The sequence below is a fragment of the Oncorhynchus gorbuscha genome, linkage group LG02 (genome assembly GCF_021184085.1).
Source record: "Oncorhynchus gorbuscha isolate QuinsamMale2020 ecotype Even-year linkage group LG02, OgorEven_v1.0, whole genome shotgun sequence".
Classification (NCBI taxonomy): Eukaryota; Metazoa; Chordata; class Actinopteri; order Salmoniformes; family Salmonidae; genus Oncorhynchus; species Oncorhynchus gorbuscha.
Window position 1 is genome coordinate 73153967 of NC_060174.1, and position 15571 is coordinate 73169537.

Genomic DNA, 15571 nt, shown 5'->3' on the forward strand with positions numbered 1-15571 from the left:
TTAATTTGAGCTAAACAAGAATAACAAGGAAACTGGGTAAGAATAAGAGAGACTGAGTAGTAAAAGTAACACTTTTATTATCAAACATGAAAAATATCTCATTGAATTAAATATTCTCATATGTGCAAAGCATGTCTTTGTCATCTACTAAATTCCTAGTATTTGGGCACTCATTCTGCCTTGATTTCAATATGATATTGAACATGGGATACTGCCCAGCATTGACTTGAACTATTGTAACAGAACAAGGTCACCACTTTAAAGACATTGTCAAAAAACACAACATTTGGTCAATTTGATACCATTCTGATTACCTTTCACAACAAAATAAAGCGCTATGATTGGTCTGAGAAGACGTTTTCCAGACGAGCAGTGGCAAGCTGCTGTAGAGCTGAATGGAGGATGACAGGAGAGGGCACTGTGGTCTGCTAATCAAAACCATGCGGCTACTGTTGCTCCAGTCCAGCCAAGGCCTCTGCTTCCTGTGGGTGGTATGAAAACAGTGCTAAGAAAATGATGCAACACCAGGGTTGAGACCAATTGTAATTATGCTTCCACCAAAAGGTGTATGTAATTTCATAGGAACAATTTTTACAGCTGCCAACAGAACATCCTGGACCTGCAGGTCATCCTTCATTGCCTTTGTTTGGCAACAGAGCTGTCAAATACATGGTAGTAGTGGAAACAAGCAATCATTCAAAATAGATGGACTGGTAACTTGCACATGAGTATGGTCCTCTGTGTGTGGTTTTGACAGACGTAGTATGCCCATAAGGCCTTGGTCTTTACCTTGGAGCCTGGAGGGGCTGTTAGGCCCAAGAATGCATACACTGCATGCTCCTCACGGGCATCAAAGAAGGCCTCGTAATTCTGCAACGACAATACAAAAGGTAGCTGTCTCACTAAGTATGTTTCAGAAAGTTATTACAACAGAGATCATGCTCATGGACCTCAACTCCGTCATCAAGAGACTGGGTCAACTCAACATGACAATAGACGGCTGCACAATCCACTCCAACTCCACTGTCAGGAACCTTAGTGTTACATTTGACCCAACTCTGTCATTTGAACCCAACATCTGGAACATCACCAAGGGAGCCTTCTTCCACCTCCAAACATCTCATGACTCAGATCTTCTCTCACTGACCCCGCTGCTGAAACCCTCATTCACGCCTTTGATTTATCACGCATGGACTACTGCAACGCCATTCAGACTCCCCTCCAAAACCCTGGACAGACTTCAACATATTCAAAATTCAGCTGCATGAGTCCCCCCCACCCCCCCACCCTCATCAAACTCCACTGGCTCCCAGTTCAATATAGGATCATCTTCAAATTGCTCATGCTCACCTACAAAGCACTCAATGGACTGGTGCCAACATACATTACTGGCCTCCTGCACCCCTACACTCCCACCCAATCTGTTCACTGCGCTCCTCTGACACCGGCCTCCTCACCCTGCCTTACACCAGGCTCCACTCCATGGGAGACCAGGCTTTTAGCAGGGCAGGGCAGCTCCCCAACTCTGGAACTCCCTCCCTCTCCATGTTAGAACCTCACAATCCATACACATATTCAAGTCCACACTAAAGACACACCTCTTCACACAGGCTTACCCGGACACTCTGTTGTCTTAGCTTTTATCCTCTGTCTAGTTCACCTCCCTGGTTAGTCTGTGCTTATGTTTAGTATACTTTTATACACTGAGTGTACAAAACATTAAGAGTACCTACTTTTTCCATGACATAGACTGACCAGGTGAATCCAGGTGAAAGCTATGATCACTTATTGAGGTCACTTGTTAAATCCACTTCAATCAGTGTAGATGAAGGTAAAGAGACAGGTTAAAGAAGGATGTTTAAGCCTTGAGACAATTGAGACATGGCATGTGTATGTGTTCCATTCAGAGGGTGAATGGGCAAGAAGAAATATGTAAGTGTCTTTGAATGGGGGATGGTAGTAGGTGCCAGACACACCGGTTTGTGTCAAGAGCTGCAACCTGCTGGGTTTTTCACACTCAACAGTTTCCCATGTGTATCAAGAATGGTCCACCACCCAAAGGACATCCAGCCAACTTGACACAACTGTGGGAAGCATTAGAGTCAACATGGGTCAGCATCCCTGTGGAATACTTTCAACATCTTGTAGAGTCCGTACCCAACGAATTGAGGCTGTTCTGAGAGCAAAAAGGAGGGGGGGGGGTGCACCTCAATATTAGGAAGGTTTTCCTAATGTTGGGTATATTCATATTCTTAATTATTTGAATACATGATTTTATAGCTTTTTTACCCTGCTGATGTTCTTGTGTTTGTAAAATAACTTTGGGTGTCGAGGAAAAGCGCTTAAAATAAAATGTATTATTTATCATTATTACACAAATTGCTACAAAGGTACCAGGCTGCAATATTCTCAAAGAGTACGTTGAGAATGTCTACCTTAAATTAGAACAGAAAAAATATAAACCAGGCACTTTTGCTTATCAAAGCATACTTTTCTTTACTATGCAGTTGCTAGCATACTGTCTGTCCTTTGCCCTCTCATCAGCTTCAGACAGTAAGCTTCACTACACTGTGAAGGCGTCAGTACAGTACAACACTCACCCCACAGTAATGTTCTTCATTAAATATCTGTGGAGGCAGGGGGACCCCCGTCATTGGTCGGAAGTCCTCAGGTACGTTCTCCCTCATCCATTTCCTGTTTTCTTCACTAGTAACGATGTCACACTCCTTAAAGTCAATCTTGTTGACAGTTAGGAAACCCATGATGTCTTGCTGCTGCTTTTTAATCTACAGACAGAAAAGAGATGAGATATATAATTAGGTAATATAATAATTAGGGATGCACAGTATATCAGTGAGCATATCGGAATCGGCCAATATTAGCTAAAAATGGCAACGTCGGCATCAGCCCGATGACTAGTTTAACGCTGATGTGCAAAACCGATGTCAAAGCTGACGTGTACACCTATATAACGTAGGTAGATGACGTAATGACGCCACAAAATACAGTGCTACACAGAACAAAAGCAGAAAAATACTAAGCGCACAATTCCAACAAGTAAACAAACGGCAAGATAATGGAATTCATTGCCCTTGACAATCAACCATTCTCTGTCGTGGATGATGTTGTCTTTCACTGACTGTTCGAACCCCGGTACGCACAATTTTTTTAGATGTCGCTCTACTGGAGTTACACAGTATTATTGCAACGCACATCTATGAGCTACTTGCTATGGGCGTCACTGCTATTAGCTTCACGACTGACATTTGGACCAGCAATGTCAGCCCCATGAGCATGCTGAGTCTGACAGCACAGTGGGTCGATAAGTATTTTGTACTGAGGAAAGCTGTATTGCATGCTCAAGAATGTGCTGGTTCTCATACCGGCGCTGTCATTTCAATGGCATTTGAGAACATGCTTGAAACTTGGAAACATGAACACTCCTAGCGCCATTCGAACAACTGACTGGAGAAATAAGCTCATCAATTGCGTCTGCAGCAGACGTGATGCCCTCTGTCATGGCATTGAAACGCCTGCTCAACAAGACTGCCCACACAGACCGTGGAGTTAAAACTTGCAAAAGTACTCAAGGCTTTGAACAAGTGATTCGGTGGTTTTGATTATGTTTTACTGGTAATGGGGACATACGTAAATGCCAACAAAATAACTTTTTGGTCAGTGTGGTGTGGTGTGTGGGTGGGTGTGTGTGTGTAACCTTTATTTTAACTAGGCAAGTCAGTTAAGAACAAATTGTTATTTACAATGACGGCCTACCCCGGCCAAACTCGGACAACGCTGGGCCAATTGTGAGCCGCCCTATGGGACTCCCATGGATTCGAACCAGGGACTGTAGTGATAACTCTCGCACTGAGATGCAGTGCCTTAGACCTCTGCGTCCATTTGTGTGTAAATATTGAACTGTACTAGAATGCTTAAAAGACCACTAAAATTGTAAATATTGGTTATCGTTACCGTTTTATTTGCAAGGACAATATAGGATATCGGCCAAAAATGTCATATCGGTGCATTCCTAGTAATAAACAAACCATAATAATACTGTTTTGATGTGTAATAAAGGATGGAGTATGGGGAGATAAGCCTCTATTCACTTTGCAGAGCCTCTGCAGCTGGGCTGCATTCTACAGGAGAGCCTGGGGACTGAGACGGACCCAATAAGGCCTCTGTACAACCAGGATCAGCTCAGAAGACAGGCACAGACCAAATATGGCAGTAGGAGGAGAGCCCAGTGTTCCCTTGCAACCTCTTCTGTTCTGTCTAAATTTTGCACTGCACATAGAAGCCTGTCTAGAAAATCCTGTATAGACAACATTTCTGTATAGTCATGGTTTTGACTTGCAAATTCACAGTAAAGCAATAATATCCGTCGTTTCAGGCCAGATATTTCAGAGGTTAGCTGAGGCAGTCGTTCTGTAGCCATTGTGCTCTTTGCCTGATTCAGCCACCCTCACCATTCTTTAGAGAGTGATGCAATTGGGTGAGGTATGAAGTTCACATGTCCAAAGACTGATCCTGTCCAGCTGTTCTGGCACAGAACACCACTGGCAATGGTCCTTTAGTCTAGGCGTGTTGTTTTGCAGTATGTAGGGAAGGAGTGGTGGCACACAGGAAACAGGAAAATGGAGGAAGGTTGTGGTGGAGGAGTCAACATTTGATGGTAGAGTCTAGTTAAGTTTGACCCCTAACCCTCACCACAAGGCCATTTGGATGAAAACAGTTGCATGAAAAAATCTGATCTGTTTAACCAAGTGCTTTACCTAAACATTCTTGTGTCTGCATGCTCACTCATAAAAACCTTACTACACAGAGGGGGTTGAGCAGGAGTAAGAGACTGCTACTCTCACAGACAATGAATACGTGATTATATATCCTCTTTTGATTTTATACTGTGCTGTAAATTGCATTTTAGATACAATACAATCATAGTTTTGTGTTAACATTAAATTAACAAAATATACAAATGAATAGAATAATAGTCATATGACAAAATAATATCTCCCAAATTGAAGGCCCTTTTTATCAAGTCATTGTTTTGGCTTAATTACAATAGCCTATGCATTGTCATGCATGAGAATACTATAGAAACTAATGTATTTTTGCAGCTGTCAGTCCCAGCTTCTACTCTATTGCTCGGGACATCCCATGCACAACTTGCACAACTTTCAAAAGAAAGATCATTTCCATAGAGCTTAATACATTTAATATGATAGAGTCTGCATAGCTACAACACAATAGCTCATTTGTAGGAGCCCGAAACACCTAATGCAAATACTTTGAATTTGCCAAGAAAATGAACATAAACGGTCAATATGCTATAAGGCTTACTCAATACTCAAGATTTCTTACCGCTGTCGATCCAGAGGATGATGCTATGAAGACTTTTATTACCATGGCTGTTTGGTTCACTCCCCAAAACCCAAGTGAGCAAAGCACCGACGTCTCCAAATGATCTCCCTCTCTCTCTCTTTTTCTCTCTCTCTCGCTCTCTAACACCGTAACAACAGATGGAAATCAGATCTCTGAAAACAATTGGGAACAGTTCAAACTATATATTGTAGGTGCTTTCTAAATGCATTTTCAAATACATTTGACTATGTTAATATTTTGTTATCCTATTCATATAGTCTATAAATAAGTAATAAATGCTCCTCACATATTTTTCAAGAATTTCAATTCAAATAATTGAAATAAAGCTACTAGATGTGCTCAGACATAAGGAAAATATAGTAATAGGCTCATAGCCTTCTAACTACTATATACTATATACTGTCTGAAAAGAGAATAAACCTATGAAAAATCCGGGTGATTATACCCCATGAACGTCCCGCCTACTTCCTGGTGTAAAACTGTTTTTGCATGGGCGTCATGCTTATATAATCAAATTCATGAAAATATGGTCATTTAAGATATATGTAACATTATATTCATATTCGTGGATTAATTTACATCCTATGGCTTTCACGAAGGTTTTCGATTTTGAAAACGCAATCGAAGACCTTCATTAACAGGCATCAGGTCCACGAATTAATCCACGAATATAATTTTACAAATATAGTAAATTGCCTCGTTTTCATGTATTTGATTATAGAAATTTGAAGCCCGTTCAAAAACAGTACCGAATCTGCAACAGAAAGTAGGCGGGATTTTCATAGGGTATTTGGCAGCGTCATTGAGTACCACAGTATGAGTCATAATACCCATGAAACCTAGCGGTAAAACTCGGAAATGGTTCCAATCGTTTTTTCACCATTCGTTTGAGAGTCGGAGATTTTAGAACTACTTCATATAAGGTCTGTGTTTCATGTAGGCTTCCCCGAGCGAGACGTTTCGATAACCGTGCAAATCTCTCTCGGACAAGATAACTTTGATCAATATTCGCCTGTAAACGAAATACCCATTAGCAAAGGTTTCAGCTAGCGATGACATGCAGGAGCCTGCTGGGGTTTGTAATCTTGCGTAATGTCTACTTTGAGGTAAATTATCATTTTCGAATATGAGCGCAAATGGAGCCAAATAAATCATGTGACCTTGTCCGAGATTGATTTACATGGTTATCAAAACATCATGACAGGGTAACCCTATACGAAACACGGACCTTATTTTAAGTGTTTCTAAAATCCCATATGGGGAAAATTTAATGGTGTAAAAACGATTGGAACCATTTCCCTGTTTGACATCTGGGTTTAATTGGTATTATGACACCTTCACTGTGGGACTCTATTTGGTCCCGTCTTCCAATGTTTTAATGTTAAGAGCAGTGTTGTGTTCGAGACAGATTTCAAAGTGAAGAACGGAGGTGGGGCCAGAAAAATGCGAGTCCAATTGTAATTTTGTCAAATCAACACCATAATAAGAGTTCTGAAATATGAACATTTTGAACCACATGGATTCTTTAGACATTCAGAATAGTGAGAAAATGCTGTTGAGGAAAAATAGAGCCACTATGAATTATTACTAACCCAAACACAGTGGGGAACATTGGGCCTTCTACGCCTTCAGAGAGGGGCTAAGGATTTATAAAAAGATAATTATATATTTTCAATGATCTGATTTAATCTCTTCAATATTTGTTGAAAAGGGTTAACACTAAAGATCCAATCAGGATTTTTCTTTTGCTGGTCTCTAGGGGGAGAAATCTAGCTAGCTAAATCAGCCATTGGCTAGGCCACCATAAACTAGATAAAGGCATCTGCCATTCAACTGTATTAGGGCAACTATTTGGAGTGACAGTGGACTCAACCAATCACATTTTGACTTAATGAGCGGGACCATTTTTACAAAAATGTATCTTAATTTCTGCTGCCTTGAAGGCCAACAGGTCACAATGGAGAGTATTAGTTTTCCCATTGTCTAGCTAGTTAGCTTTTGTTGTCGGCTAGTTTGCACTGGCTGCAGCGGGTGTTACCAAAGAGGATTGTTGGTAATTTGTTAGCTTTTCCCTTTTCAAGAATGACTTTCAACAATAAGTTAGGTTTCAAATGATCATCTGGTGAGTGGAACTGTAATTATTGCAGTGTGCTTTCTGTTAGCCATCTCTTTTAAAATAACGTGTGTGTGTGTGTGTGTGTGTGTGTGTGTGTGTGTGTGTGTGTGTGTGTGTGTGTGTGTGTGTGTGTGTGTGTGTGTGTGTGTGTGTGTGTGTGTGTGTGTGTGTGTGTGTAACATTGCTGTCAGTTCCACTTTAAATGCCAATCGTATTAATCTGTTCATATACACACCGAGGAAGAACAACACTTTCTGACAACCGATGACTTAGATATGGACATTTTCCTAAATTCTTAGAATGTTGTGAAAATTCTATAGCAGTATAGAGTGGAAAGCAGCTGTGCGTTTGGACAATTAATTGACACTGCAGTGAATAAAACCAAACTACTGGATTCAACACAGACCAGTGAGCTATAGCCAATCAGAGGTACAGTAGACCTTTATACAAACAAGCCATTTGCCACATGGGCCTGCCATAATTCACTTTGAATTGGACTGTGTTTACAGTCAGTTGCAACAGTGTGACTTTAGATCATCAGAATACATTTGCCAAAAGCCACAAAATAAACCTGAATGGATATATGTTAACACCACAGGAGTCCTCTTACATTTGGTAACTTTACAGTCCTTTTGATCATACAACCATGAAAAGGTAGTTGCTCTCTCCCTCAGTTATGCACATCAACAACTAATGCTAGGCAGAGCAAGATGAGCTAAAATCTAAGGAAGGAACATTAGATAAACCCTCAAACTTTAAGCTAGTTTGTCAATTAAATTGCACTGATAAACAATGGGGAACTGTAGCCTCATCTTCTTTCTGCAGCTTGCCTGCCGATGCATGCTTGTCCCAACCAAGCACCCAAGCTAACTGGCTAAAGTTGGAGAGCTTGCTACTTCCAGACACAAATGAGAGACCACGTCACTGACCATTTTATTTGCCGTAGCAGAGCTGGTTAGGCTGTTTACATGTTATCTAGAGGTTCTTGGCTCACTTTTTCCCCCTACTTTTACTGACCTGTCATTCAGCAGGTGTTGCATGTTCGTAAATTAATCAGTTCTGTGCTCCAGCACACACAGACGAGAGTGCTCTGAAATCGGAGTAGACAGCCAAAGGGAATTTTCGAATGGTAGAGATATGCTAACTGTATAACATTCGCTCAAGTTCTTGCTAGCTAACAAAATCACATCTGCATCTCTAGCTTTGTATATGTAGCCGATGTGAAATGGCTAGCTCGTTAGTGGTGGAGCGCGCTCGTGGCGTTTTAATCGGTGACGTCACTTGCTCTGAGATCTTGAAGTAGTGGTTCCCCTTGCTCTGCAAGGGCTGCGGCTTTTCTGGAGCGATGGGGAACGATGCTTCGAGGATGACCTGTTGACGTGTGCAGAGCGTCTCTGGTTCGCGCCCAGGTCGGGGCGAGGGGACGGACGTAAAGTCTATACTGTTACTTATAGCCACTGAAAAACGATGAGGGGAAGTCATTAAACACCCACTCCTTTAATGGCATGAAATGACATCTTCCTTAGCAGCTATCTAACGTTCTGTGTTGTGTGTAGCATAAATAGATTTGCGCTCTCAAAATCACACTTTTTGTTGAGGAAAAATAAAAACAAACAAATTCGAAAACCACAGTAATGCTTAAACCACATCAATCTGGTAGTCCTGTCCTGGCTCCCCAGTGGACCTCTGTCCACCCAGGCCCATCCATGTCCAAAACCTTGATGCAAACCAGGATGATGACAATTGCGCATCACAAATAGCCTACTAACCAACATTTAGGATTAAACTTTTTCAATACCTGGTTGCATACCCATTGTTGCTATGGTAGATATCATAAGTTGAAACGTCTTTCGTACCCTACCTGCTACGGACGTCATTCATCTGTCAGCTGCTCCATTCCAAAACCAGCTGAGAGCTGCACACTCTTGCTCCTGGCAGATGATATTCCGTTGAAACTAGGCTGTGCCCAGCGCGCATGTGAATATATTTTACGTGCTTTGCGATTTTGTAGGCTACTTTGTGAATGGTTTCTCTCTTGTACGATATAATTGATAAATCGTATACCTACACTACGTTGATACACATAAATAGGGATTAAGAAGTAAGTATACGCAATGCCCATTGGAGAAGGAAAAAATGGTATATGTTTATACCTGCGTATACCCTCCACTACAGCACTGGCCCTTTTTGTGTTTTACCAAAAGTCCACTATTCTACCTGAGTGCGCTGGTGTTACGGTTGCTGTCCTAACAGAATCACGAACCTGTCAATTTAAGGGGCTTGTGTTAACATTGCCAAAGCAAGTGAGGTAGGTAATATACAAAAGTGAAATAAACAATAAAAATTAACAGTAAACATTACACATACAGAAGTTTCAAAACAATAAAGACATTACAAATGTCATTATGTATATATACAGTGTACAAATGGTTAAAGTACACAAGGGAAAATAAATATATGGGTTGTATTTACAATGGTGTTTTTTCTTCACTGGTTGCCCTTGTGGCAACAGGTCACTAATCTTGCTGCTGTGATGGCACACTGTGGTATTTCACCCAGTAGATGTGGGAGTTTATCAAAATTGGGTTTGTTTTCGAATTCTTTGTGGATCTGTAATCTGAGGGAAATATGTGTCTCTAATATGGTCATACATTGGGCGGGAGGTTAGGAAGTGCAGCTCAGTTTCCACCTCATTTTGTGTGCAGTGTGCACATAGCCTGTCTTCTCTTGAGAGCCATGTCTGCCTACGCGGCCTTTCTCAATAGAAAGGCTATGCTCACTGAGTCTGTACATGTTCAAAGCTTTCCTTAAATTTGGGTCAGTCACAGTGGTCAGGTATTCTGCAACTGTGTATTCTCTGTTTAGGGCCAAATAGCATTCTAGTTTGCTCTGTTTTTTTGTTAATTGTTTCCAATGTGTCAAGAAATTATCTTTTTGTTTTCTCATTTGCTTGGGTCTAATTGTGCTGCTGTCCTGGGGCTCTGTGGGGTGTGTTTGTGTTTGTGAACAGAGCCCCAGGACCAGCTTGTTTAGGGGACTCTTCTCCAGGTTCATCTCTCTGTTGGTGATGTTATGGAAGGTTTGGGAATCGCTTCCTTTTAGGTGGTTGTAGAGTTTAACAGCTCTTTTGTGGGTATCGGCCTAATTCTGCTCTGCGTGCATTATTTGGTGTTGTACATGGAGGATATTTTTGCAGAATTCTGCATGCAGAGTTTCAATTTGGTGTTTGTCACACACTGAAGGCCTATAGGTTCTCCACAGCGCAAACATGTCTATAATAGATAAAGGCTGTTAAGATATTAACGTTTCGAGAAAGGAATGTATATATTAGGCCGGGCGAAGCGGTTTTATGCGCTGGTTGAATAGAAGCGGATAAGTTTTTTTACTCGGCTGGTCGCGGCAATAAATTACGTGCCCGATACCGAATCAAAACCGAGTACAACTGTATCCAAGACCGAGACACTCAATATGTGGTCTCGAGTACTACAACACTGGTTAAGCGCACGAATGCTTGCACAATTGCAACATTATAACGTATGTCATGCGCCAGTCAGTGGATACTGTTACAAAACATGAATACATCATTCACTTTCACTAGGAATTTGGCGCGTAAATGAACTACGTTAAAAAAATCTTTATTTTTGGGACACCTTATGCCATCCTTTGATTGGCCAAGCATAACATCAGTCACCATTTAACCGCACCTATCCCCACCCAACCACTGGGTTTAATGTGCTATTTTTTTACTACAGTATTAGTAATAAGAGAACGTCACTCTCTACAAACTGTGAACTCAATCACAAAATATATCTCTTTAGTTTATTTGAAGAAGAGAACCTACATTCCAACATGCCCAAGAGAAAGGTATGTAGAGCTTAGATTAGTATGCGGATATACTTTTTGCCCGTATAAATCAGTCTGATATTATGAAGCCTTCGAATTTGTTCAGTCTTGTAAAAAAAACTATTTGAAATAATTATTGGATTTTTTTTTGGTTTGCAAATATCGCCGTATTCTCCAGAATTTAGAATGTATTTTGCTATTATTTAAGAGGCGTAAACAATCTTGTCTGAAGCTAGACTGGATCTCCATGCTATTGAAACCACAAGCAGCCATGCTTTGCAGTTCCCATCCCATCCATCTCGGAACACAGCGAAACAAAACGGATGCCTTTTGACAGTTAGAGCGTGTAAATCTGCACCGAGGGGGGTATAGCTTTTACTTAATAAAAAAAAATCCTCGATAATTTCATTTTAAGACCGTCGCAAATGTTAATTATTTGAATGATTTCTTTGTTCATCGCGTTAAATGGGGGTGCTATATTCCCCCTTAACACCAGATGGCGGTACACAATTGATTCTGCCCCTCCCCCTTATACATTTGGCGAAAACCGATGAAGACTAATGCCCCACTTAAAAAAGTAATGGTGCAAATGCTTCTGCTACTCAACGCATATAATTTGAAGCGCTTGTCTAGAATGAGTAGAGGCTGTCTGTTTGGGCAAAGTGGAGGCTATTGCCTATGTTTGGAAGGGGCTAAGTAAGTTTGTCAACTTGCAGTTACTCATTTTAGACAATAGGTAAATATTCAGCGATATTATGTTGGGAAACAAAAGCATGCATATCTATCATCTTAAATCATGTATTTTTCATAAATTTTGCAGGGAGCTGATGGCGATGTCAAGGAGGAGGTAAGTTATACACACTGAATATCACCCGTGTTGAATAGGCTGCAGGTTGTAATCTTCACCATGATTAAAATCCTCAATGGTGATCACTGGTGATTTTATCAAATTATTTGAGAAAATACTCCCAATAGTTAAAAGATAATGCATTCTTGAAATAGGGAAATATTCAATTGTCTGCATTATGAAAATACATCAAGCATCCTCATTCAATTCCTTTAGAAATGTTGTCACACACCTTTGAGTAGTATTGTTAATTTTCGTTACATTAGCCTTCAAGGAGATCTGCACGGTTGTCATCGGTGAGTAAATTATTTTTTATATTTTTAATTTTTTACAGCTTCCTTTTGGAATTGTGATTCTTTGATAAAGGGCATAAGCACCACTTTTTAAAATTCTATAATGTGTTTTATGTCCTGTTTCGTGGTATGCAATTCATTGCTTTGAGAACCAATATAGTCTTCTGTATTTTTCAGAAACCAGTACCTTCAAAACCATCCCCAAATCCAAAAAAGCCAGCAAAGGTAATATTTACCTGCTTTCGATATCTACTCATTTACATGATTAAGTATAATTATGCCTATCATGTGTTTAATATGTCATTGTGCTCTTTCTGGCACATTCCCATATTAAATGTTTAGACAATTTCTTGATTCCGAGGTGCCAGGCAGAGACTATTTGACATATATGCATGTATATTGACCCCACAGAAAGAAAAAGAAGTAAATAACAAGAAGAAGGTGAAGGCAGCAGCGGTCGAGGAGCCTAAAGAGGAGACCCAGACTGAAAATGGCGAGATCAAGACAGATGAAGTATGTCATGCCAGATCAGTGATACACATTCTCATTTCTTTTACCAAGGTTGATGGTTGAAGGTTGATGTTTTTAGTTAGTTGTTGTATCTTACTATTTCTGTAGGCAAATCCATCTAAAGTCATTAATCATTCAGGATTGTCAGTGTATCGCAGTGAATGGCTCTTTTGTCACCTTACAGGTAGAGTCTCCAGAAGAGAAGACTGAGTAGCACTACTCCCGTCCATCCAATCCCCTCCCTTGTATGGCCTCTCATATGTTATCCCTAAAACATCCATTACCTTAACAGAGGAATATTTTTATCAACAATTTTGTAATTATTGGTACAGGGTTTTAGCTCAAAACACAGCTAAATATGGAGGATTGTTCTGTTGTGCAGTGGTCATAGTGTTTTTAAGCAAAACATAATTACTGTTTTGTTTATTTATCAGTGTTGGTACCTTGTTGGGACTTTAAACAATAATGCTGGATGGCAGACTAATTGCAGGTGGTATAGTGTCACATTGTAGGTTCGCCAACTCAGAACATTTCACTTTTGTAGGTGGTTGTATTTTTATTCTTTATGTACAGTGGTTTTTCTTTGGGAGGTGTTTACTTATTTTCAATTTGATTGTCTGTAAGCAATTTTGGAAACATTTTAAACATTCCAGGCTTAAAGGACAATTTCACAATTTTTCAACTTCATATTCAGAATCTCGAGGACCACCGCAACAACATGTGAAAATTGTTAGTTTGTTTTGTTGTTAAAAAATAGGAATATCTTCAATGACACCATCAGTGTGCATGGTGTGATTTTAACAAATGAGTTACCATCATTAGCTACTATTTGGATACTTCCTCAGTTTTTTTATCACAATACATAGAAACCCCACATTTTCACATATGTTGATGTTGTGCTGGAGATTAAGCAGAACATTTTTTAAATTTCACTAATGTGGGCATACCTGCTTTTTAAATAATCTTGCTCTGAATTATTTTGACACAAATGATTTAAACAGAGGAAGAGGCTTGTTGGAAGTTGATTATACTTTTTGAAACAAATGTTGGGATTTTAACACTGAATTAATCTATTGAAATATGCAGCTGTGTTCCCACTGAAGTTCTGGATATTTAATTGGAATTTAATAAAATAGTAATTTCTCATGAGGTTGCGCAAGGTCTTGTGACTTTACGTGTCATTATTACTGTATCATTACCATATCTAAACTCAATAGTAGACCATCTAGCCAACCAGTTGTTCTGATTGTTATTGTGGTATGTATATTATTGTAATACTGATATATAGTTAACATTCTTATAACAGATTCTGGTAAAAGGTAGCATTTTACAACCTACTGGATTTGGCGACATGTCGCAGTCACTATTTGCTGACCAAAAGAAAAAATTAGACTGAAAGGACCCTAGGTATCGTGCCAGCACAAATAACCACAAAGTCTTGCAAAATCATGACACTTTTCAGTTCAATACATTATGATTGTTTAACATGCAAATTTGTAATCATGCTCCAACTAGTAGCTTTATGGTAATTTTTGTGCTTGTCTGAAAAGAACCCTGTACTGCTGCTTGGAAGTTGCAACTATATTTTAATATTTTGAGGTATATGCTAAACCAGTTCAGCTTGTGTCATGTAGTGAAGGCAAGAAAATAGAACTTACTCATCACAAGAAAAGTATAATAGCCTTACTTGTTTGTTTATTTGAAATTATACTGAACAAAAATACAGTGCATTCGGATAGTATTCAGACCCCTTGACTTTTTCTATATCCTTCTTTTAAATTCCCTCTATATACACGCAATCTCCCATAATGACAAAGTGAAAAGAGGTTTAGAAATGTCAGCAAATGTATATAAGTATTCAGACCCTTTGCTATGAGCCAAAACAGCTCAGGTGCATCCTGTTTCCATTGATCATCCTTGATATGTTTCTACAACTTGGAGTCCACTTGTGGTAAATTCAAGTGATTGGACGTCAATCCAATTTATTCATAAAGCCCTTTTTACATCAGCCGATATCACAAAGTGCTATACAGAAACCCAGCCTAAAACCCCAAACAGCAAGCAATGCAGATGTAGAAGCATGGTGGCTAGGAAAAACTCCCTAGAAAGGCAGAAACTGAGAGAGGAACCAGAGGTGGCCAGTCCTCTTCTGGCTGTAACAGTATATGGCCAAGATGTTCATAAATGGCCAGCAGGGTCAAATAATAATCACAGTGGTTGTTGAGGTTGCAACAGGTCAGTACCTCAGGAGTAAATGTCAGTTGGCTTTTCATAGCCAAGCATTCATAGTTAGAGACAGCGGGTGCGGTACAGAGAGTCGAAAACAGCAGGTACGGGAAATTATTTGGAAAGGCACACACCTGTCTATATAAAGGTCCCACAGTTGACAGCGCATGTCAGAGCAAAAACCAAGCCATGAGGTCGAAGGAATTGTCCGTAGAGCTCTGAGACAGGATTGTGTCGAGGCACAGATTTGGGGAAGGGTACCAAAAAATGTCTCAAGCATTGAAGGTTCCCAAGAACACAGTTGCCTCCATCATTCGTCAATGGAAGAAGTGTGGAACCGCCAAGACTCTT

At 40.0% G+C, this 15571-nt stretch overlaps 2 protein-coding genes across 3 annotated transcripts; one reads left to right on the forward strand and one right to left on the reverse strand.

Moving 5' to 3' along the window:
- Nucleotides 1–57: 57 nt before the first annotated feature.
- LOC124009034 (SH3 domain-binding glutamic acid-rich-like protein) lies at nucleotides 58–5778 on the reverse strand. Of its 2 annotated transcripts, none has more exons than XM_046320574.1 (5): nucleotides 5672–5778; nucleotides 5365–5504; nucleotides 2601–2786; nucleotides 790–870; nucleotides 58–482 (listed from the first exon to the last, which is right to left on the reverse strand). In XM_046320574.1, exons 2-5 carry the CDS (start codon nucleotides 5407–5409, stop codon nucleotides 447–449), a joined length of 348 nt encoding a protein of 115 aa, XP_046176530.1. In that variant the 5' UTR covers nucleotides 5410–5504; nucleotides 5672–5778; the 3' UTR covers nucleotides 58–446. The 2 variants fall into 2 exon arrangements, with proteins under 2 accessions (XP_046176530.1, XP_046176529.1); XM_046320573.1 differs by having other exon boundaries at nucleotides 5365–5537; nucleotides 5672–5689.
- A 5422-nt stretch (nucleotides 5779–11200) lies between these two features.
- LOC123994323 (non-histone chromosomal protein HMG-14A-like) lies at nucleotides 11201–14157 on the forward strand. Its single transcript, XM_046296818.1, has 6 exons — nucleotides 11201–11365; nucleotides 12165–12191; nucleotides 12458–12487; nucleotides 12662–12709; nucleotides 12896–12997; nucleotides 13179–14157. Exons 1-6 carry the CDS (start codon nucleotides 11351–11353, stop codon nucleotides 13206–13208), a joined length of 252 nt encoding a protein of 83 aa, XP_046152774.1. The 5' UTR covers nucleotides 11201–11350; the 3' UTR covers nucleotides 13209–14157.
- The last annotated feature ends 1414 nt before the right edge of the window (nucleotides 14158–15571 follow it).

Excerpts from the sequence above, each read along its gene's own strand:
- LOC123994323 (XM_046296818.1), top strand. Across the intron at positions 12,192-12,457 it reads ATGGCGATGTCAAGGAGGAG|CCTTCAAGGAGATCTGCACG; the intron begins GTAAGTTATACA and ends TCGTTACATTAG. Across the intron at positions 12,998-13,178 it reads GCGAGATCAAGACAGATGAA|GTAGAGTCTCCAGAAGAGAA; the intron begins GTATGTCATGCC and ends GTCACCTTACAG.
- LOC124009034 (XM_046320574.1), bottom strand. The coding sequence starts at position 5,409 with ATGGTAATAAAAGTCTTCATAGCATCATCCTCTGGATCGACAGCG. Across the intron at positions 2,787-5,364 it reads CATCCTCTGGATCGACAGCG|ATTAAAAAGCAGCAGCAAGA; the intron begins GTAAGAAATCTT and ends TTCTGTCTGTAG. Across the intron at positions 483-789 it reads CAGCCCCTCCAGGCTCCAAG|GAAGCAGAGGCCTTGGCTGG; the intron begins GTAAAGACCAAG and ends TACCACCCACAG.